Below are 25,653 nucleotides of genomic sequence, written 5' to 3'. Positions count from 1 at the left end.
AACATAGTAAAATAATACAGGGGAGGGTGTTACTGTCCTGATCTCTGCAATAAAGGAAGTTCTGTGTACCAATAAGCTTTAAACCCCAAGTCTCCCTAAAATTTGAATTCTTGTGATAATGCTTTCAAACTTCTTTTTTATTGGACTAAATGCTTCTGCAAGCTCTTTACTTCATATCAAATAGCTTCTAGTGATGATCTGCACTGCTGACAAATGAGATATAACACTTGTCTGTAAATGAGCAGAAAAGACATTAGCTGTAGACAGGGAATTATTTTGATGACAGTCCTCAAGAAAGCAACAACAAAAGTAATTACAACAGATCTATCTGGAACAAAATATATTCCATACATCAGTTTGTTTTAATACTCAAAATTTAAATATTTAAATAATTTTAGATCTTTGGGTAGATACTGTCTCTAGAATTTTTTTTTTTTTTGGGGAGGAGGGAAGAAGAGATTTAAATTACAGAATAATATGAGTTTGTACACTTAAAAAAGGGCTTTTTAAATTTTGGCATTATGATTCTGAATGAGGAATCCCTAGGAACTAATGACTAAACCTGCAGTAAATGATCCAGACCTGGAATACCTTCTGTTCTGTAGCTGAACTCTCTGCAAATGAGTTTCTAGGCCTCTCAGAATACCATCATGGTGCCACGCTTCAAACTAAGAGATTTAACATTCTAAATATTCAGACATAATTGATCCTTCAGTATTGATCTTTTCAGACATTCCCTGAAAAAATTATGTTTACAATGTTATGGTGATTTGTTCGATTCAAAAAATTATTGATCACATTTTATATTCTGTAAAACCAGAGATACAAAAAATTTGCAGGTGCATTCTCTTTCTCTTTTCTTCTAGACACAGAAAACATAAAAGGAATATCAAAACAGTTGCCAGAATGCACAATCCTTCATCTTTCTTTTTTCTCTGCAGTGTTGTCTTGTCTTTCACTTACATCAGTAGTTTGTTGGAGACAGAGATATCTTTAATAAAGTTGACATTCCTCCTGTCAGGTTTCTGTGCTGTAGCTCTTATACACAGGGACTTACCACACAATTTACAATTTCAATCACATAAAGTCTCCCAGACCAGAGAAATCTTCTCTTGAAGTTGGAGCCTGCTGCTGGTGATGAGATACCTCACCTTCAAAGGAGGATTAAGAGATTAATGACTCTCCAATGCTAATTCTCTGCTGGTTGTCTCAGATTCTCTCTTAGCATTTTTCTGGATATTCAATCCAATATACAGGCTAAACGGCCAAAAGGAAATGTGATTGCAGAGCGTATTTAGAATTCAGGTATATGTTAATCCATTGTTATCATAAAGTTAAAGAGGAAAATAACAAAACCCTGGCAACCAGAAGAGGGACATGTTACAATATGGGACATATTCTGATGTCCTAATATTAACCTCTGTTAATGAACCTATAGATCCAGATACACTTTTGCAACTTTTTCCTGAGCATTCACAGTGCTGATGCTTGTAACAAAGTTTACAGGATAATATCAAACCTATCATAATTCAGAAAATGATAAGTTCATGATGACATAGGTTTGATGTACAGTTTTGAGATTATCATTATTATGCTTATTTGTGATTATTCATGCTTATGTGTGACCTTCTATTTATGTTTGCTTTGTCTTTCAGCTCCAGACCAGTCTGTCTGAACCAATGACTTTATCCAAGTCGATCTCACTTCCTCGTAGTGCATATTGGCATCACATCACCCGGCAGAACAGCGTTGGAGAAATCTACAGTTTACAAGGCAAGTTGCTTATAATTCCATATCCATTAGCTTCTTTCCATTTCACCAGAATTCATGCAAATTGCTCTTTATTTGCACTGGTTATTTTCTCTCCATTTCATTTTATCAATTGTCAGGAACCTCAGCAGGATTCTCAAATTTACATAAAACAGGTTTCTTTTAGTCATTTTGTAAACTAATGGTGAAAATTATTTCCAGAATCACCACATAAAGCTGGATAGACAATTTGGCTCAATGCAGCTTCTCAGTAGCTAATGAATGTCAGGTTGTTTTAGTATTTTCTACCAATAAGACGGGGCAAGTATTTGGGCAACCTCAGGGTGCCTAATTAAATCTACATAAAGTGACTATATGAGTTGCAAGATTAAAACAAAGTAATTCTAGGAAGAAGGGCTATTCTTGGTAAATTTGTTTGGCAAATCATATATGTGAACTGTTGACTCAACCATGTTACAGGCCTTCAACAAATCATCTTCTCTCTATGGTTTTCTTTCTTATGTTTAGATGTGCTTAAGCCTTTGAGTGTTATAATTAGCATAACTTGATGATGATGATGATTCACTGCTCTAAAGCTGAAATTGATTTGTATCTTTTAGAAAACTGAAATTATTGTTGCATTTAAAATGCATGCCTTTTAAAAATAACCTTTCATAAACATATCACTTTGTATTATTTCTAAAGGACTTAAGGATTTTGTTTTACTTCTCTCTTAATAATCTGCATGCGTAAACAATTTACATTTAGATAGGAGGTTAGGAACTGCTCACAAATAAGAGTACATTACATATTTTCATGAAAATAAGTGAAACACAGTATATAGATGAAGGACATTACATCTTTTGTTTTGTAGATTATCACATAAATTAAAACCAGCAGGTGAACGGTGCATTCAGTGGGTGAGTCATTAAAGGCGATAGCAGTTGTTTCTCATCTTTCTCCATAGAACAAAGTTATTTTTTAATCATGGTGATAGCCTTGCATTTAAATACCAGCAAGGGAAAAAAGAAGATAATCTTCTAGAAGCTGTTTATGAAAAAAGTTATACTTGTACATCACCTTACAAAGATTCATCAAACATTCACTGATTTTTTTTCATGGACACAATAAAAACTGCAAAAAAAAATTCTCTTTGTAGAGATGTTAGATTTCCTCTTCTTGTGTTCCTGATGTATCTTCATCAGCAAGATAGTAAATATGTTATATTCATCTCTTCAATCTTTTCTTCCTTATAAGTGGCCTTCATAATAAAGGAAAGCAAAACTTTATATATAAAGTAATAATTAAAATATCCATACCTCCTAACTGTGCAGTATTCAACATATTGGAACTGTATTATCAAAAATGCAAGAATTTTACTTTCTGAAAGTATGCAGATTTTATTCACATTTCCACTGAAACACGGGACTAATAAATATTTCAGAACTTAAGATTTTCATTTTTCCAACATATGCAGTGATGACTGAAGCTTGAGAAAGTGTAGTTGATTTCAGGAGAGACTAATTCAGTCTTACCAGTGGGCTAGGAAATGCATCCAGAAGACTCTGGTTGCAAAACTTTTCCACGTGAGACTACCATTCTTTCTCTGTAATGAAAATCTCTTTGAGCCTTCTGCTGTGATGACTAATTAAAAGCAATGAATTTGTGCAGAAAGTGAAGCGAGTGCAAAGCACACCTTTTGCTCCTAATACCTTGTCATACCGATAGTCTGCACTGTAGGGTTGTCAAAGCATCAGCCCACAGAAGCTTCATTGATGTGGGTGGAAGGTGGGTAGCAAGGAAGCAGATTGCAAGCATCACTTCAACCCTCAGTAGAACTGCCAGCTGAGAGGAGCTGGTGCAGAGGGAAGAGTCACCTTCTGCTGCCATAATCTCCTCAGAGCTTCAAAAGGTGTATTACACCTTCAGAGAGGAGACATCTTTTCTTGAGAACAGTCCAGTAAACTTAGTTCTGCACTTCATGGGTATTTATGGCAAAGCTTTGAATGTTCAAGTAAAAAATCTGAAAATTCCCCACATACTTCTAAATTTCTCACAAGCTCTAAAGTGAAATAAACAGAGTGGTGTCTACCTATATCCAGGTGACAATCAACATCAGTAAAGCAATAGCTGAGCTCACTGCTACGTACAAGTGTTTCTACAGTGGCAATTATTTCAAACTTGCAGTCTGAAGTGACTAGAATTCAGTTAATAACAGCTGGTGATGTATAAGGAAAAATGAATATGTGCTCATACTACCTTAGATAAATTGGCTCTTTGGGAGTTATTTAGCAGTCAAATTTAACTTAATTAGTAGTGTATGTTGATCTGATAATAAATCTGCTATGGAGTAAGAAGTAGTGGGTTTTGTGATTTTTAGTTTTTTTAAAACTACATTTCAGATGAAAAAAGGCACTTCAATAAGTGAGTATTGGGTCTATTATGCTCCATTAGCCCATGAAAATACTTACATATAAAGACTTGCAGAGATTAATACACAGAATAATAGACCAAAAGTAACACAGGTTGCACAAAATACCTTAAAATGAGATGAGTCTGTTTCTTTAATTTCCTTTAATTACAGTTCAGAAATTAAATAGTGTCCTTGAATATTTTTTATCAAAGAGTAATTTAACTAACAGAGGAAAAAGAGCTCTAGGTCATTTTTGTTCATACATGAGTATGACGTGCATGAATTGGATGTTTTCATGAATAATAGACATCTCTAAAAAAAATTTGAACCCAAGAGAAATAAACATTCATTGATATGTTATGCTGTCATGCATCGTGGTCTAAAAAATTATAAAAATGAGAAACCAAGAGTAACCTTATTAACTGAAATCATGGTTAAGAAGGAAAAAATATAAGAGCCACATTCAAAAAAATACTCTATGTTCCCTTGTAATTCAGTGCTTATTGTTTATACCTACTATAAAGTTTAGCACTATTACACAAGACATTAAAAACTGACAAACAAAACACGTGAGTTTTTATACAACAAAATATATTAAGAATAATTTGTCTTTTTGTTTCTCTTTTTATTTTGCATTTAGGGCTTTACATTTGCTTAAAATTAAAAAAAAAAAATATTGCAGACAGAATTTTCAGCTATGTGAAGAACTCTAGTTCTTGACCTTTAGAGTTTGGATGATACAAATGTTAAACACAGTCAGTTTATGTATTATTATATAAATAAGGCCAAATAGAATTTTGGTATTGAAACATTAATTAGCTTTTTGTATTGCAGTTATTGAAATCCCTGAGGAAATTATGTTCAGAAAATCTAATTACAGCCTGGCTTTTCTCCAAGAAATTCAAAATTAAGAAATGCTTTCAGTCACTCCTGTTGTGTTTGATCCAGTTTGTCCTTATTTTTAGGAGTTGGGTTTTGCTATCCATACTCAAAATAATGAACACCTACCCACAAAGGCGGTGCTATTCATTCTATGTGACTACTCATGTGAAGGAGCATATATTTGTATAAGAATTACACCAGTAACATCTTAAATGTTTCTTCCAAAAGGAGAACACTGAAGGGGTCTTTTTCCCCATAGTATTGCTTATCACAATTAGCTTATAATGAATTTTATTTGCTCTATCACAAATTATTACCACGGTTTGTTGTAAACCCATATCAAAGTAATAAAATTACATGGGAAAATACTAAGAAGCCTGCTAGGAGTCATATTTTTACATTTAGTGAGGAATTTTGAGAAATAAAACTATCATCTTTGATGAAATAGGACTTCAACTTGTAAGCACATGCCAAAGTCATAACTACACAGAAATAAAAAATGTCCCCAATGAAGTCTGAAGGAATTTTGCTGTTGATCTACAATTACCTTTTCTATGTCACAATAAAGATGCAAGAAACATAAGGCTTGTTTTGCAAACCAAAATGGAGAGAAGACATGATTCCTCTGGGGGCTTGGTAAGCAAGCCTGCAATGTATATTGTCTTTTGGCCTTGTTAGGTGACAACTCACCTTTTTTTTTTTTTTTTAATTTGTTTTAAGCAGAATAATATGTAGTTTTAATCTGGTCAGATAAAAGATGTTGTGCATAAAAAAGAGAAAAGTCACATACGAAACATTTCACCCATCTACATAGCTTTCCAGCCTTTTCAAAGTAAAAGCTCTGATATGTCACTAAAAATAATCAGAGAATATTCAAGTTACTAAATATTTAGAGGGGTTTGAATCATCCTGTTCAACCCTCCTTAAGGTAATCCTGCAGAAAATTTTGAAGTAGGCTTCTGGCAGCTTTCTGCAAATTAAAGTATGTAAAATGAATGGGAGAGCATTTGTCATTTTGGCATTTCCATTGTTTGTTCATATGCCCAGCAATAGAGTACGGAATCCATTTCCCCATCTAATCTTGGTGCCTGAACAATGTGAATAACACAAAATGTTAGAATATATCTGTTATATAAACCTGATCGCTCAGTAATTTTTCAGTAAGTGTCTACCAGCAGCTAAAGCTGAAATGCTTTATAGCCTTCCATTTCCTCTGCTGAATCTCATCAGGACCTTCACATTAGTAAATGAAGCCTATAAAATTTGAGATATGAATAGAGGACACCTGAAACAAGATACTTACTGAGTAGAAACTGTGTAGGAGCTACATCATTTAAATACCTGTATAATGTGGCTTCTCAAGTCTTTTGCAGTAGATTTGATCCTTTCCTTTTGAGCTTTGAATTTCTGTGCTAAATAGTGCATCACTAGACTGATTTTAAAATGGCATATTGGAAGTGGGATGTGCCTTACTCAGAAATCAGTAAAGAGCCTCATTTTACTCAACAGTGATTGCTGCCTCTAACCAAGAGCATTACTGACAAGCTCTAAAGAGTATCTTGACATATTCCCATTCGTTCTGATAAATTATTGCTGAGTTAAGAGGTTGTCGCAATTATAAGCCATGAAAAATAGGGGAAGGTGGGAAGCCAAAAAAGACTGATAAAGTATGTTTCGTTGTCAAATTCAGACCTGCTCATTTCATTTAAGGCCAATACTTCGGTGCTTTTTGTCTCAGGAGATGGTCCTTGAGTGAGATCACTTGTCAATGGGGTTGTTCCGTGCCAGACCAGAAAGCACAGAAGTCACTGTACTCTCTACTTAAAATGGAAACCCCAAATGGTGTAAGGAGAGCAATTATATATTGGCTGAGTGCCTCCTCTCCCTCCAAAACCCAACAAATGTACGTTCTTCAGTGCAAACTACACAGATTCTTAGCTATGAATCTCTTCTCTTAGCTTAATGACTTCATAAATACATGATGACAATAGCTTCAAACACTATTATCAAATTAGTGAGAAGCAATTCAAGCTTTGGCCCCAGTTTAATGTAAGTGACACCAGGAGTCTTTACTCTGACTTACCTAAGACCTCACTCTAGTTATGGTACAGCCATTTGATCTCTCTGCTGTACGTAAAATTCAAGGACCTTCAGTGTGTCATGAGAGCTGCAGTGCAATGAAAGAGTGTGTGTACTGGCAGAATCAGCATAACCAGCTCCATGGATGCTTCCAGCTGCTACTGGGTTGTCTAAAGAAGAATGGTTTGCACCATTATATCAAAGAGAAAATTGAAATACTTGTCAAAAATCAATTTTGTGGAAATTACTTTTTTCTATTAAATTGTTTCACCAATAAATCTGGACTGCTTTAGCTATGACTATCTGATTTTGTGTTAAGTATGTTATCATGGTTAGAATCAAAAAGATTGTCAATTCATTTTTGTAATTTCAAACAAATTGAAGTACTTTTATGCTGAAAAATCACTCAAATTATTACTCAAAATCATGGATGGTTAAACCCCCTTTAAGACAACTTGGGGTGAGGGGAAGCCTGCACACATGTGAAAAAAATAGCTTGAAATAAAGATGTACTTTTCTTTAGTATTCCTTTGCAGGAACAGTTTATACTTCTTTTTCTTTCGTTAAATATTTTTACATAAAGCAAAAAAAAAATTGAAATTGACACTTCAATAGAACATGTTCATAAAATGTTTTATAAACCAGAAACAATGTAAACTTGAAAATAGGCTGTGTAACAGGAAGAATGGGGGTAATGTTAATAATACCAGCTTTGCCAGCTGTAACAGAGAAAGAATCCAGGCCCAAGGATGTCAAATGCAATTCACTGTTCTCTACATTCTAAACTTTATGACATAAAATAGGATCATATAAATGCATACTTAAGGACTGGTTTAATTGACATAACGTTGACCTAACTGTCTCTTGTTTAGTTATTATGAAGTTTAAAACATATATTTTTATAGAAGGGGCATCATAATATCTCAAATACATTGACCTTAAGTTTCAATAAAATTTTCTTTTACGTGTATCTTATTTTGCTAACAAACAAAAAAATTGTGTGACAATGTTTGTGGCACATGGCATATGGTCTGTTGCAAGTACAGACCTATTTGTTTTCTTGATAAGGGCAATTTAAGCACAATGGATGCCCTACTCAGTATGTTCAGTTTAATCAAACCATAAGAATGTTCTTTGTAACTCCATGGTGCATTTGAGCTGTGCAGAACTGATTAAAAAATCATAGTATTATTCAGCAGAGACAAAAAAAATGTTCAAAAATCTTAGAATGTCTTTCACTCTCTATTTGTTATAAAAAGCCTTTTCATCTTGGTGAATTTTTATATCCTGTCAACTTTTTATTTGATCAAAATGATACATTTTAAGAAACTAAGATAAGTTTCACAGAAGTAAGAACTATGAATACCAAAGGAAATGTCATGTCTTCCCAATGCAGAGTTAGCAAGATTCCACCAAAGTAAAAGTTAATCTTTTCAAAAACTGAAGTCTGCAGCTCCTTGCAGTTCTGCTTGAATACTAGGAGCAAGTTGGCTGTTTAGCTGCTGGATACTTGTTTATCCTTCAAAATTCTTTGTAGTTTCCTTTTGGGGAATGAAAAGCTAATTTCCCTGAGTTTAAGAAAAAATTAAATATTCTGTTATAAAGCTACATGGAGAGAAAAAAACACGATACCAGATTTGGAGAGAGAGAAGAGCAAAAGAACTTGGTAGAAATCAGAGTTGCATGCTCTGGAATTTATATAATAAATACCAAAACAGAGCGAAGATAAAATTATAAGATTCCTGCTACTCTCTTGAATTACTTGATTAGTTACGTTAGTGTTGGTAGGTCAAGTGTACATGCAGAGGGACAGGGCCATGGTTGTTTTCTCTGACCTGGTTGTAGTGAGTACGACATAACATGGCTGGTGTGGTTGTGTTCCCAGCAGTGCCCTATCTCCTGCCATGTGCAGTAATACCACCCCTCAGCCCAGCACAAGGAATTGAAGGGAACCGGCAGACTGTGGTGATGAGGCACAGCTTGTTGCCCTGTGCCTCAGAGGCTGTTCTACCCTGCATCTTCTGTCGCTTGTCCTCCTTTCATTCCACTCAGGATGGAAAGCAAGGTCTTGTCCAACCCTGGGAATAGGCAGTCATTGCTAGGGACTTCCACTGTAGGTAATAAGTTTCTTTTTTTCTCTCCAAACTCTGTTGAGTCTAATGCAGCCACTGCAGGACGTTTCAAAGCTACTTTATAAGAGCTGAATTGGTGCCACTTCCTTATACTCACTATTATCATGCACTCAGGGTAGAGCATCTACTTTATCACTTGAAGATTTAGCTAAGAATTTTGCAAAGCTATTTTAAATTGTGTTTTCAACCCGAAAAAGACACATGGCTAGTTAGTTATAGCTATACCACGTTTTATCTGTTCTGAATTAAATATAATTAAAATATAATTTTTATCAGCCGTTTGGATTCAGCGTCTGAGAAAAATACTCTTTTCCTGGCTTGCAGCACTGCTCATTGTTTTTACATTTCACTAATTAAACTTTAAAGCTAACAGCCTTATTCTTTTCTCCACTGAAATTATGTAAAATTGTCATTACTGGGTATGGATCTTCTCCATGGAAGTTAGTGAAAATTACATCAAGCAAGTTTTCATTTTTACCTCATTTTGCCACTTTTCCCAACATCTTTATAAATAGATAACAAAATCTTTTCTTCCTAATACTAACATACACATGCCAGAGTAGCACCCGTGTCTCCATACACTTGCCTGCCTTTTTGCTAAAATAGGAACGAGTTTTGGTGTTTTAGTATGATTTCTGTATGCTGTATTATGGTTTCTAATGGGAGGGTGTCAGATTTCCTAGTTTCTTGATTGTGGACAGATGGCATCAAACCAGGAATGCAGGTACTCAAATGTGCTTTCTATTTTCTCTTTTAATATGTGGACATCCCAGGTTTTGGGAATATTCACAAGTAATGCTGTTGCTGAAAATTTGTTTCAGAGTCAGCTTACATATGTTGAACCTTTTAATTTTAAAAATCCTATTCTCAGGGTAATAGTTATAATTCAAGCATCAATTTAAATGATTAGTTGTTGACAGATTGTAGCCAATAATTTTTATATGTTATTGTTACACTGTTCCAGGACATCTCAGCAGGTTTGCAGGGCTTCGGTTTATGAGGTGAAAGTCCTATCATCACCCAATATTTGATGTCACCATTTTGTGATGGATAAGATAACTTTTCTGGGTTAGGAAATGGAAATGTGTTTCATTCAGTCTTGTCAACTGTCTCATTATTCTCCATTCATCAGAGCAGGTATTTAATTCTGAGACATAGCTCAGCAGTTTTTCATCCCTTTCACACCTCTTATAAAAACACTTGCCTCTGATCAAACGTGTATTTTGGTTTAAATGTCAATCTGTTTCAGGAGAGTCTTGTTTTTCTCCTGTCACCATGGATCAACTAACACAACCCAAATAGGGGGAAGGGCTGGGAAAAAGGTCACAAGCAGCAAATGCCAAACATTATCTGCACCAGTGTGTCATTCTTCACTCCTAATATGTCCTGGTTTTCATGCACTAGTCATTTTTACTCTCCAGGATACCAATGAGAAGATCTCTTCTCAATGCCTGTGGCTGCAAAATTCCTGTAACTTCTAGGCCATAGATCTTCTCTTCATCTAGTGTAAGAATGAAGAAAAACAATTTGTCTTGAGGCTTTTTATCATTTTGTACCTGATTTCCTGGTCAGCATTTCAAAGCAGAGAACTTCTCCACCTTATGCTCGTGGACTGGACCAGCACCAAGGTGTTTTACAACAGAAGAAATGTAGAAAACACCTAGAGATCCCTCTTAACATATTCTTATCACCTTAGTTGTACTTCAGATTTTGTATAGAACTGTAGCAATCAGTCATATAGTTTTCAATGCTGTTTATCATACAATAAAACACTAAATAGGGGGACAATTTAAGCTTCTGTCTTTGTAGTGTGACATGTTTTTTGCTTATGTTGCAGTAGGTGGGAATCTCGCCAGGGCCATGAACGACATGCTAGTACATAGCTAACTATCAAATGGGAAAATACAGAGAACTTGAATAGTATCATTGCTATGAATAAAAGACACTTACTCATTTTGTTTATTTGAATACTCAAAATCACACAAGATGTAAAAGAAAACCTTCCTAACTAGACAAGAAAGAGAAGTTAATTTGTTGTTAAGGCATTGTTCCACAGCTGTTGCAAGTCATCCTTGGTCATGAAAAAAAACCCAGCCAAATTCTGCAAACCTTACAAGATGAAAACTTTCTCTATAACTCATGTCCACAAGCACTGTAGCATAAACAGAATCCCCAGTTCTGAGCATTTCTTCAGTGTCGCACATAACCATGTAGAGCCTTTTTGATGGAAGCTATGGATCTCGATCCATTTTATGTGATACAATATCTGCACATTTGCTTTGGCCTTAAAAATTATCTTTATGGCATTTCTTTTTCTTATTTTTTTACACCAGTGGTGTTAGACAAAAAAAAAAAAAAAAAAAAAAAAATAAAATACCATTGCAGCTGTGGAAATGGTTAAATGGTTTAATAAAACCTTCTCAGTACCATCACACAGCATGAAATTGTCCCAATATATAGCACTGCAGTATAGGTTAATAACTAGAGAATGGGTCTATACCTTTAGACTGTCAGTAAAGCAATATTCAACCTCAACAGTAGGGGACTCATGATGCCCTTATCTGCCTGAAAACAGCCCCTAGTCAGTAGGAGCTCTAACGCCAAACTCTGTGAGTTGCTGCTTAAAGCTATTTTTCATCCTGAAGTGATAGATAGAATCAGCTTTGAACCCTGTTTTTGCTGACCTCAGAAGAGTAAATTACCTTCCACTTTGAGGCAGCATGACTCACTGTCTGACTGTTTGCACAGCACTTGCAGTTTTCACCTACCTGGGAAGGAATCATTGAAATCTGGCAATTATTGTGACATCTCATCTGAAAACCAAGCACTGGTCTTCAACTAAGATCCTACAGTTTATGTACCTACTCTTTCAAATTTCTTGTTTCTCTAAGTGACCACTAAAACCATCAACACAGAGGGGTTTTGTTCAGAGATATTTTTTTCTGGGACAAAATTATTCAGAATTAGTTCATAGCATTTTGTCTGAAATGGAGATACTTATATGCATTTTGCTGACACTATGTACTTAGAGAGTAGTATGCATATGTACTTAGAGCACTTTTTATTTTTCCAGATAGTTACAGTCGGGGTGGGGAGTTTTCTGGAGTTTTACCAACAGAAACTGAATACAAAGCTTATGGATATAAGTGTACTAGTCATTCTAGATGTCCCCAAACATCTTATACAAAAATGTCATACAAAAATGTCATTAAAAATGTTAACAGGATTTTTTAAACCTTGAAAACCTTTAAAAGACATTGCATAGATCAAAATTAAATATATAATCATAGATAAGATTTGAGTTCATATATTATTACACATTACTTTTGGATAAATTATCATAGCAAAGATGTTATTTCAGTGTGAAATGTCTTCTAACCTGTATAGCTGAAACAACTCTAAACCCTGCGTTAAACCCTGCATGTGTTCATTATGTCTTGTAAATTATATATTCAGTTCTAAATGTCTGCAGACCTAAATAACTCACATCCAGGACTTTTTCCTTACAAAAGTGTGTATTAAATCAAAAATATTATTCTGTCAAAACTGGACTTAAACAGAAAGCCATGCTACCTATTGAATTATCACATATGTTTGTTGGTTTTTTTTATTTTATATGACAATGTACAGCATCTTGTAAATCTCCTTACACTGTCTGTGTGACACATTGATCTTTTTCGAGTTGTTCAATGAATGATATATTTCTCTTAAAATCTTTTCTCAATTCTTGTCTGTGTAACATTGTTCATTTCTTGTAGATCATACAAGATTACCATTCCCTGTTATTCAGGTGTCTCTGGTATACAAGTAGTTGGTGACGATAAGGTCCAGTATTCCTGATCATGTGTCACCATAAAATGAGCACCAGATCCCAATCTGCTCTAGGTCAGCATAGCTATGTCGAAGAGACCTCCAAGTGTTTTTGCTGAAGAAATACATATTTTTATGCCCATCCTACATAACATATCAAAAGTGTTTATTTTCCTGCAGTTATTATTCTGCACTCGTAAGATCTGGTATCATAAATTCAGTGGTTCATATCATAGTTACCATTTTAATGCGCCAAAAGTGGTTTTCATTTGAAGCTAGTTCTTGTCATTCTAAAGTTTCCTTTGCTTAGCAGATGTTTTGTTTTTTATCCCAAGCTGTGACTTCATTTTTTTTATGTTGGCGTTATGGCTATGTGCAAAACAATATCCACTAGTGTTTACTGTGTATTAAATCTAGGGTCTTCTCAAAGTGCAACACATTTGCTGCCACATGATAACTGGAAGCTTCTTTCCTGAGGACAAGCACTTTGGGCACAAAGACATAAAAGAACAGTTTCTGACCTGGATGATCACAACAAAAGAATTATGATTAACACACTATTGCACCATTATACCAAAATGTGGATGCCTTTGACAAGTTTTCCAGAAGGTGATAAACAATTCAGATCTTCCATATTCACTATAACCATCAATACACTGAAAAGTGAAGGGAAGGGCAAGAAGAAAGTCTGCCTAGCAGTCTACATTCAGTGGTGTTAATGAGTGTTGTTAAGTTGAAAGCCTTCATATCTTCAAGTTCTAATTCAATGAAAGATCTTTGTGTCTTGCTCATTTGTTAAAGGAGAAAAATCCCTGGATGGATTTTGATGCACAACTTAGATGTATAATTTATTATAAGCGGTAGCAGTCCTGATTAAAATGTTGTTTTGTTTCCTTATGATCATCTTGATGTATGGAATAGGACAATTGTGATTTGACTAAACAGCAAGCCCAGTCTGAAAGTGCCACTGCTTAAAAAGAAATGCCATGACTGAGATTCAGAAAGCTGAGCTGGGACACACTCATTGCGATAGTTCACATTTGTTCAAAATATTTTGATAGGTAGCTTTGTGAAGGCAAACTTTATGCAAAGTTAGGTATCCTTTGGACATTATAGCAAATCAGGCATTGTCTGGTCTCCAGTCACTGGCAAAATGCCAGGTTCAAGGCTAGCATGAGCACCCTGCTGTGTGTTCTCACCTGCTCACTGTAAACAAAGCTCATATTCTAAGGCCTGATCTAGATTCAGTCTGTGTAACCAACTCAGGGGGCACTATGGCACCATGACCCAAATCCCCATTTTGAATCTTCCTCCTTGCTGTGGCAGCTGTGGGGCTCGGGTTGGTGTTCAACACTGAGACCTCCAGCAGGGATGCAAGAGCCAACACACAAGTTTTGGAATAAAAATGTAATTGGATCCTGGCTCTGAACCAATCTAAGTTTTTAATTGGCCTAAATCAGTCAGTCTACCTTTCAGAGGCAGATTACTGCTTCCTCAGTATTGCAGGGGGTATGTTTCCTTGGGGCTCTGGAAGCTTTAAGTCCTTAAATAAAGGCAGCACTTATACTGATATGGTTATAGCAGTTCATTCAAGCTGGAGGTGTGACTCCTGGGGAAGCAGATAAGTGCACTGACTTCGCATCAGCTATGAGAATTTTGTCGGTACAGGAATACTTTAAATATTGCTACAAAGCTCTCACTCCTTCTCGAGACCCTGTGTCTCAGCAAAGGCTTCACAAAACAATGTGAGTAGTTCCAGATACCCAAATCTATGGGGTATTTTGTACAGACCTGTCCATGAAACTCTGAACATTTTAAAAATTTTGTGGGATTTTTTTTTCTTTAGTCAGGTGTTTCTATGATAACCTTTCTTCTTCAGTTCTCAAAGTTTATGTTGTGAAGCAGGATCACTGAACTGGCGCAGACATAAAACAATTTCTTGTGTTACAGAAGACAGTGGTATATATGGTCCCATGGAAATTCTTTGGAATAGTTATTTTATCTCTGAAATTAGTTTTTTCCTCATTGAGAAACAGGATGATTTGGAAAAATATTATACATAACCACAGCTGTAATTTTTTTACATGACTGAGATAAAGAATGTTATTCATAAAACATTACTGATGTCTGATTCTGAAATCAAGCGAATAATTATTATTTAATTTCTTACCATAATTCCTTAGAATGTAGTTAATATTGTTTTGCTGTTTCATTTTTACTACTAGCACTTCTTTCACTAATGTGAAATCTCAGTTTCATCATTCTACTTGAAAATCTGTTTCCTTTCAAGAAGCCCAAAATAGACAGAAAATAACAGACACCTTAGGGTGGGCAGGTGGGAGAGAAAGGATGTTATCTGAGATTCTTATCAGGAAAGGTCACTTTTCAAAAACTGAATAATCAGTATTGTAGCATGTCCCTCTCACTTAAGCTGTGTGCCAGGATTTAAGCTTGTTTCAAATAACTGCTGTATTTTCACGGCTGAAAATTTTCAGTTTGGTCTTGAGCTTGAGCATTTTAGGAGAAAGAGGAAATTATTAAACTCTTCCTTCTTCTGATTATCAACCACTCAAAAACAGTACATTGTACCTACAGCTTATCTTACAGATGCTAACAATGAGCAACTTTACTTTTTGATCACACTGTAGCAGGGCTCTATAATCTCTTGTTTATTTGACCTAGAGAAGGAAGTTTAATATCACAGATTCTTGCAATCCTATGGAAAATAAAGAAGGAAAAAGATGAGATTCTATTTTATAGTGGTTCAAAAAAAAAAAATGAAGCATCTTGTTCTCTGCCCTGGAATGTTTATAAAAGCACTGTAGTGACAATAACATAGCCTTTTCCAGGATGGAAGGAACAGAAACGTATGTTCTGCCTTCTGGTGAGAACAATGGTGAGGCATTTTATCTGTCAAATCTGCAATGCTTCTAGAATGGTATCTGTGTACTGAAATATGGGAAATTTAATTTAACAACTCTACATAGCAAAAATGACAAAAACAAAAAACATATTCCAGAGTATATGAGTAGATTTTAGGAAAAGGAAGAACATCAGGAATGTTCATTTTTTATCCATTTTCTAAATATTGAGTAGTTTTTTAATGTGGGTATACAATACAGATGTCACCCAAAGAAGAAATTTGCTTTTTTAAGACACTGTTAAATGGATCAATTTTGATAGAAGGTTTTGCATATTAAAAATTATTATGGGATCTATTTCAGTAAATTAGAATTTTAAATATAAATTTTCCAAATTGTTTAGGAAACCTTACTTGATTGCCTTGATATGAGATAATGGCCACAGGTAATATCACATTTTCAAATATTTTGAGAAGTACAATCACTGAAATCCAATAATTTAATACACTGTTGACATTTGAAAATATTACTTTTCTAAAATGTTTTATTTTAGAGAAAAAAATCTAATCAAAGATTTTTTATTAATAACATTTGATTTGTTGACTCAAAATTAATTTATTAATTTTAAAAATAAAATTAATTTAATAAATTATATGAAAATTTACTCAAAACTGCTCTTTAACTTGGAAAACTTTGTGTGATACGCATCTGCACATAATCTTATTTTCTTACAGTGCATGCATAAACTAACTCAATTCTGCATCTGTTTTTTACTAGACTTATGTTATATTGCATCATTTTCTTGTTTGGTAAAATAAGAGAATACACGTATGAGTGGCCTCATAATTTTACTTTGATTTCATTCACATTTTTTATTTAGCTTTTCTACTAGCAACATCCATCAAAACCAATTTTGGGCCTCTGTACAGATGGATATACTTAATCTTTTGTTAGTATATTTTTTGGTGATAACCTCTTTGTTATTTTCAGGATTGCATTTAACATGCCAAGGAGATTAAGCGCTTTTATCAGACAAGAGCAACTAACTGTGTCTGTGAACAAATTACCTTATCTGTAATCATTCTTAAAGGATTAGATCACACACATAGATTTTAGTGAACATCTGGATCATTAATCAGCTTTGGTTTAAATACTTTCATTATTTTATTTTCCACTTGAAATTTCCAAGTGAAAAGGAGAAAAAGTCATACTGACCTTCAGCATATGTCCTCACTATCAACTGAGACATGTGGTCCACCAATCTAGTCTTTAATTTCCTGGTAGTATAAATATAATACATTATAGATTTATAATTCTGTTCACTGTGTTTGCAAAGATCATCAATGTGTATAGGAAAATTCAGGTAAAGACACAGGCATAAAAGTAAAAAACACACATCTTAGAACTGTCACAGCACATTCAACCCCTTTAAAAAGGAAATAGAAAAGTACTCAGATAAAAGGATGAATGAATGTGGGAATAGTCGTGCTCATTTATGTGCAAATTTTATCTTAACATTTAGCCTTTTCTTCATGTTAAGTATACTTTTTTTGTTCTTCACATTAAATAGCCATGCAAGAAACAGTTAATTATTTTGCTTTATTCTCATTTCTGTCATTCTTAAAATAAGATTATAGTGAGATGATACAATATATTCCTAAATGTCATAAAGTCATAAACTGTCATCAACATCTCTGTGGTTTCAGACAAAACTATAGAGATGATGAGAACATCCGTTTTTATCACTAAGTCTTATTGTACTGCTAAATTGGCTGAAACAAGTGGCACATAGATTTTACCTAAAGGACAGGGACACTCTCCACCCACCATGAGATCAATAGATATGAGTTATTTCTAGGAAAAGGAATATTTTAGCTGAACACCTTCAGGAGGCATTCTAGTTTCACTGTCCCATGAACAGTATGTAGCTATGGACTACAATTAAATTACTCTAAGAGCTGTATTTATTGTCACTATTGTCACTAAATTGCAAAGTATGTGTCACTGCAAGAAAATGTTTCTTACCCTCAGGAGACTTCAGATTTTCTGTGAATGGAAAACGGCCAATATTAGGTCAAACCTCAAATATGCTTACTTTGGGTGGAAATTGTGTGATTTTTGATGGGAATAAGAAGGAATAACCTCTATCAGAGGCTGTAGAAGTGCAGCGAGAGGAGCATTTGAAAATACAGCATCAGTATAACTTCTTAGTCTATAGTTTATCATATTAGTTTTGCTAGCAATGGGGTAGACCATTCTCATATTTAAGAGGTTATATTTTTCTCAGAGATTTTATTTTTCTTCTCACCAGCTCAGCTGGTCTCAATCCTCTACTAGAGCTTTTCATTAAAGATGACTTGAATTGAATAAGTGTTAGCTGTTTCCTTTGCTCTCATCTGCTCACGAGTAAGGCAGGGTCCTAAATAGTGTCAAATATCTTAACCACCAGAACAATGCATGACAAAGTTTCTAAAGCATGACTTGGTAAAAACCAGTTGACTTGTAGAGCAAATGTCATTCTGTGGTCAGAAAGGACAAGAGTTACAGGACTACTTAAGTACATCCCTAGACACAGCTAGAGAAAAGGGTAAATGACATAAATACTTTTCCAGACGTGTCTTAATGCTAGGCACTAGGTCTATGAAAGAAAACAGGATTGGCTAAGCCAGGGGGAAAATAGCAGATTTGTGTATCTGTAAATGTACAGAAATCCATTTACCAACCACAGATTAGATCTATTACATAGCAGTGGAAATACTGCAGTGCAGAAAGTTCTGGAACTTCTACTTTGATTCCATATTAATCATTATTAATCAGACTAATTCATGAACTTGATTGGATTGGTCTATCCAGGATACTGAAAAATAAAATGTGCTGATGAGTGCATCCAAACCATTTTTCTGTCTGCCCCGTCCCAATGTCAACCGGAAACTTCAAAGCAATGCTTTAGCACAAGGATACTGCATAAGAGGAGATAGGTTGTTCTTGCTAAAATCTTGTGATGGAAGAGCAGAGTTTTTGATGTTACTGATCTAACAAAATTCCATCCAGACCCCTTCAGCTAATTGAAACAAGAGTGTCTGCTGAGATGGGCTATGTCTCATGTCTGTACATATTTTTAGTGTTTGCAAGAACTTTTCCATGTGCAAGTTATGTTTTTCTTCTTCTCTTTGTCATTGTGATGGTCTAAAGTGCAGCACAAATTCCTTTTTCCTGAAAAAATTATTTACTGTGCATTTATACATGAAAGAAAGCATTTCTTAGAGCAGGCTTATCATAGTTCTGCATGTAGTCCTGACAGTTGGTGAACTGTTATTTCCTTGGCAAAATTAAACCTACAGCGCTGGGTTCCTTTTCCATAATTTTAGTGTAACAGCAGGGTGGAAGCTTTAATTTGCTAAGTGAAACCTTCAGAAGTTTAAAAATTTCTTTCTTCTGCAGTTTGTAAGTCTAAATCCAAATGTATGTTATGGTTTAAATTCAGGAAAACAGAGCATAAAAGTGATAATTTTAATTTCTTAGCATAATATTCCTTCTTTTAGTTGAAGTTCTCACATGAGTTGCAAAATAGGGGCTTTGTTTTTATTCCCACACCGTTAGCAGACACTGCCACTGTTGTAGCATTTTGTTTGTATGTGTATCCATACAGTGCTCCTGCTTCAGGGTTATTCGAAGATAAAGCATGTGGGGGGGAAACACCTACTCTACTATTCATTACTTTCCATTTACACAACTCATTCTAATTGTTCTTCTTTTTTGTTTAATGGTAGAGTAAAAAACAAATATTATTATGCTGCCAGTCTGTACTTTTATGCAATGTCTGATATCATATGACCAAATTACTGCTCATTATTAATACTAGAAAATGATGGGTTTAAATGTCCTCCTTATTAAATACACTTTCAGACTTTTTAATATCTTTCTGGGAGTATGCATGATGGATGAATCTGCATATGCTGCATGAGAGAGTGTGTCCTAGAAACATAAACATATTTTAAATTGCAATACTGTGCCATATGACAGAAAAAATAACCATTTCTAGACTTTTTTTTTTTTTTTTAATGGATCTAGCTAAACACAGTGTGGCTTCAGAGCCATGGAATTAAGATTTGCTGTTCAGTACAATACACAGTGGGGGATCTCAAAGTATCCTTGACATAAGCAGAAGTTGGAGCACAGCATCCACTGTCTTTAAAAACAGTCCTACAGCAAGAAACCAGACTGCCATGTGATTTCAGTTCGTGTGAGTTAGGTTTGGTAAATGCAATGCCTCCAAAAGTGGTGATTTGGAATGGGGGAGCACTGAAATAAAGGACATCCACACCCTTTGTCTTTTTGTCTAGGCAGAGACCAGCATCTTGGGAATTACCACATGAGTAATGGTAAATATCCTTTGTGCATGGTTACAAATCTTCCAGCATGCACACTATTTAACCTGTTGGGAAAACGGCAGCTTGAATTGGTACACTGTCAGTGCACTGTCTCTTCCCTGAACTAGCACAGCTGGCCAGGAAAGAGTAAAAGGTTCCCTGTTTTGTTACTTTTCTGTGTCAAGGGAATCTTCATTAAACTGGATCCCTGGGCAGCTGCCAGCTGCACCAATGTACTGCAATGGCATAGATTTAGAGCACAGATGTATCATTTTTTTCAGACTGCTCTTTTTTCCCTGATGAAATTTCCAGAATTATCTCAAATATACCATTATCCCTAGCCTATTCCTGATGGAAGGGTAGTATTGAGTCCAGCGGATGCTGTTGTTATAAACACAAACTTCTGCACCTACACTAGTAGTCTGAGCATGTAGTAGCTGAGTGAATAAAAGGTGTTCCTTTGCATTCAGTGGGTTGTGTGAAATAAAGGTGACTGCTCACCTCAATTTCTGAAGTGAAGATTCCCAGAAAATACATCAGTGTGAGATATATCTGCAATAGTTTTTGTATATGCTGGAAGTCTGAGCAAATAAATGAACATTTTGAAAATAGTTTGAAGATATAGTTTAATTTATTTTTAAAGTCTTCCTGCATTTAAAGAGAGATGCCCTTTAATAGTGGATTTATTCTGTGTTCTTTACTAACATATCTTTAAGCTTTTCCCAGCTCATAGGGACAATACTGAGAAAAAAAAATAAAATAATTTCTATATAATAACAGAACCGTATAACTCTCTTGGGAAGATATTATCTAATTCCTTGAATGCATGACTTATATGATATATCCAGGAAGGAATCCAAAGTCCAGAGGCTGCCAAGAACTGCCTATACAACTGATCAGTCAAAGCAAATCACTTTGTCAATAATTTATCCATTAAATTCCATGTAGGTTGTCCGTACATTTATTTGGTATCAAAATAGAAACACTTTGGGATTTGGTCTTTTTTGTTTTTGTGTTTTAGAATGGCTATAAATATCTTTGCTGAATCTCAAAACAGTTTACACTTTTCCTTCAAGCTGAGCTTCTAAAGAAGTATGTTTTTAAGTATTTCCATAGTGAAAACATTCTTCACTTCTGAATGTAGTCAAGTACATTTAACAATGACCAAAAATGTCAGTACATCTTCCCCCTTTTGAGCTGTGATTCGTCAAGTTTCACAGTGATATTAGGCAGAAATCTTTTGCAAGACTGAGGATATTGACCAGAACAAATAAGCCAGACGTAAAAGAAAAAAAAAATGTATCTAGCTGTTTCAGAGAGAAGGATGACTCTTCACTCTTTGGTAAGCAAAGGATATATATTTTTTTGCATTCAGCCTTTCCAGTTTGCTTTGTTTTCCCCAATTGCTTTCCTTGTCTCTGTAAGCCACAGCACTAAGTATGTGGGATAAAGAGAGGTGAAATCCTGTGCTGTGCTAAATGTATGATCAAATTTAAACTTTCATTAGAATTTAAAAACTTATTTTCTTACATTGCATATTTTCAAAACCATAAATTGGCTGTGATCACAGGATTCCCAGCAAGGAATGTTGGGCAGAAGAGGGGAGAGATCCTTGTTGGCAGCTTGTTTTGAGGCTCAAATAACAGGTCACTTTCCTCTTTTTGCTTCTTTCTGTCAGTAGTGTGGTTGTATCCATCCAGAACTTATCTTGCAGCTACATCATGTAACTGTCTGTGCTTCAGCCCTTAGAAATTGGGTATCAGCCCCTGAGTGGATTAATGCAGAGAAGTCTTTGATTAATTCTCTGTCATCTTCCACTCTTTTCCAGGACTCAAACGGAACTAATACGTTCCACAAAGTATCATCCAAAACCTTTGGCTGAAAGGAGAAAACACAGCATGGCTTTAAAATGCACTTATGGCTTTTCTGAACATAAAGAAAATAACCATAAGATATAAAGAATAACAATAAGCAGCTGAGCAGGTGCTGAGCCACATGTAGTGGAAGGAGTACTATGACAGTTTCACATCCAACAAATCTTCTTGTGACTGAATCCCAACCCTCATGTATAAGGTCAAAATATCTTCATGTGATCAGTACTTTAACTCTGTTTTCAGAATTTGTGTAGTCTCTTTTGTATTTGTAGTGTAAGTGTATTGTATTTGTATTTGAAGTGTATTTTTTCAGAAGAAGTAACTTTTATGGTTCATGCATTAGATCTGTGGTTAGTGATGAAACTTCACAGCTAGAGTGCATGAGCTTATGAGCTCATTTCTTCTCACTACTTATATGAATTGTGAGATTTTTTTTTCCTTGGTTTTTGTCACTGAGAACCAAGTTACAAGCTACTTCCTCAATCTGCAAGAACCACTTTCTCTTTCTTCCTCATTTTTTCTTCGGAACACAATATCAGGTATAGTTATTCTTACTGAAACGGAAGGATGCTTCAAACTGCAGGACTGTTATTCCTACAAAATTCCAGCAACCTGTCTAGCATTGCAAAATATTTTCACCTAATACAGTTCTGCAGCTGAACAAATCACAACTCAAGGCCAGGTGGCATATGTCTTGTGACTATGCATTCTCATAAATACAGTACAGCGAAAGCCTAAATGGAAACACATCTTTTTGAAACCATCTGTTCTTACAGATATCTGCAACAATAAAGAAAATAAAGGCTTTAAATGCTGCTGTGCTGCTTTAAACTTTAAAGGCATTTCCTATTGGTCTTTCTTTTTATCCTAAGATGCTCTCAATTTGTTTCACTTGGAAATAGCTTAGCTGCCATGTTTGTTGCTGTTCTGTTTATGAGCTTTGGAGAATCTGACTATAGATGGCTTATATATATATAAATATTTATAAACCAGAACATTTACCATGGTGGAAAGTGCTGGGTTGCCCTCTGGTGAGTGTAGCTTGTCTTTGTATGTTTTATAGTAGCTTACAAGGTAAAGCCTCTCCCCTTATTTCTTCTTTCTTTATTTCAGGGAAGTTGCATTTGATCTGTTGAAAGGCAACTCTGCAGCAGCTCCCACAAAGTTGATACTCCTTAACTGCTACTTATTTATTTAATTTCATCACATCACTCTTATGATGTCCTGACAGTAAAATGCTCAGTTGGAACAATATTCCTAAGTTTCTTAGTTGGGTTGTGTTTGTTGTCTTGTTGAACATATACAGTAATTTCACGACTATAAGGCGCACCGGACTATAAGGGGCATTTCCGGGTTTGGATCAGAATTTTAGTCAAAAGGGTGCATCTTATAGTCATGAAATTACTGTAATCTTTTTCTTCTGTGGCAGCCAGTAAATGTTCAAAAAAGGAATACTATGACAGTTTCACGTCCAACAAATCTTGTCGCTGAAATTTAATGTATAAGGTTAAAATAACTTTTTGTGTTTCACATTTTAACTCTGTTTTCAGAATTTCTGTAGTCCTTTACATTTCTATTTGAATATAGAGATTCTCCTACAGTGAGAGATGAAAATTGTCAGAAATTCACGATATAAACAAATATGAGAAACTGAAATGCAGTGATATAAGTTGTCCCATTCTCCAAGGACTAACAAAGAGCAAAAATGACAAAGGGAGAACCAGCAAACAGAGCTACAATTTCTAATCTAGAAGGTCAGTATTAGACCACTGGTTTATCTGAAATAGTTAAACCTACAGGCCACGTATTTGGCAAGAAATTCTGCTTAGGCATCAAAATGGGCAGGAAGGAAAGGCACCACAGGCATCTTCCCTAATTATCCAACTGGCAGGTTTTTTTCTGCGTGTAACTACCTAACAGCATGAATTTGCAGGAAACACATTCAGTCTCTTTTTCCATCGTGTCTCATTGTCAGCAGGGTGATAGAGAAGAGGAAGGTTGCTCTTGACCAGCCTGGGAAAGGTGTCAGCCTCTGAACCAGAAAATATAATTGCCCTTTTTATTCAGGGCTGGAGGCATGGGCTGGAAGAGAGAACTTTCTGCCCAAGCATCTTCTCCCGGCGAAGGGAGAAATGAAATGTCACACCAATTATCTGGGCAGTGGACAGTGTAAGGAAAACTGGCTCCAGCTCTGTGTAGCTGCAGCCAGAGCCCCAATTACTGAATGAGGCTGAGGAGGTTTCCTGTGCTGTTGGCTGCACACAGCAGACCCCAGCACACACAGGGTCGCGAGATGTGGCTGCAGCATCACAAGGCTCTGAGCCTTCAGTGGGGATGGACCAAGGCACTCAGGACTAAATCAGCCTTTGCTGTCAAAACACAAACTCATTTGGGTGGCATTCAGGACCAATCCCCCTCAAGGAGATGGAATTGCATGTCTGCAGCTGATATCTGAACAATGATGGAGCTTGGAGTGGTGCCTGGGTGCACAAAAAGCCATGCTCTGCTTCAGTGTTGCTTTGGTGGTGGTAGGAAAGAAAGTAATTCAGCACATCAAGAATGTTTAAACAAGAAAGGGATTTTGACGGTTTCTCAGCAAAACTCAGTCTGGCAAAAAGTACAGCTGAATATGAAATGTAATAGACTATTGTTTTATCAGGAAATTAAATCTTTTTTGGAAAAAAAACAGAAAAAAACCAGTTTTTAGGTCAGACCAGGTCGTTCTCATCCAGATGCTTTATATCCAAATTATATACTTTTCTGATGCATGAAACAAAATTTGCATTGTGATACAGTCAATTGATATTCACAGTTTTCAGCAGGTGTGCTAACTTCTCATATGACAGTGGGACATTCTGCTAAGTGCTGTAACATGACAGCAGCTGTGATAAATGGAGCTGAGATATTAAAATCTTTTAAGCAGCAATGGAATTCCAGCTGATTAAGCACCAGTTCAAAAAAATGGATTTATTTAGAGTTTCTAAGACAGGTAAACAGCCAAAGGAGTCCAGTAAGACACATTACAGGTGATAAAATGGTTAACGGTGTGTCACAGCTTACTATATTTCCATATATTTCTCTTCATTTCCCTCAATAATATTTAGTATATGCTCTATAAAGCACCCTTTTTTATCAAGTCCTCTTTTAAATGTATGGGCTCTTGAGGAACACATAGTACAGAAAGAGGTTTTTTTTTTACCTGAGACAGTCTAGGTGTATGAAATAAATCCAATAAAGAAATAAATTCTACCTTCTATGGTAAAAAAAAAAATAGTAAACTTCAAAAACATTCAAAATCTACTACAATGTTTTTAAGATTTGGGACATTAGATCTTACATTTTCTGCAAATCACTCTCTAATGCTTAATGAAAACCATTTATGCATGATATTGCTGATGAACTTAAAAACATGATATGGAAATATGAAAACAGGGGTGTATGAATCCTTGGAAAAGTTATATCCAGCCTTCTCATCAAAAAGTT

At 35.3% G+C, this 25,653-nt stretch overlaps 1 protein-coding gene across 1 annotated transcript in view; it reads left to right on the top strand.

Moving 5' to 3' along the window:
• Positions 1–25,653, top strand: part of DOK6 (docking protein 6) — a 244,803-nt gene that overhangs the window by 202,518 nt on the left and 16,632 nt on the right. Inside the window, exon 7 of the mRNA XM_033065451.2 lies at positions 1,656–1,773. Coding sequence (XP_032921342.1) covers positions 1,656–1,773 — 118 coding nt within the window. The remainder of the gene's footprint in view (positions 1–1,655; positions 1,774–25,653) is intronic.

This window comes from Catharus ustulatus, chromosome 1 (assembly GCF_009819885.2).
Source record: "Catharus ustulatus isolate bCatUst1 chromosome 1, bCatUst1.pri.v2, whole genome shotgun sequence".
Classification (NCBI taxonomy): Eukaryota; Metazoa; Chordata; class Aves; order Passeriformes; family Turdidae; genus Catharus; species Catharus ustulatus.
The sequence above is the reverse complement of the archived record's forward strand: the minus strand, read 5'-3'. Positions and strand labels throughout refer to the sequence as shown.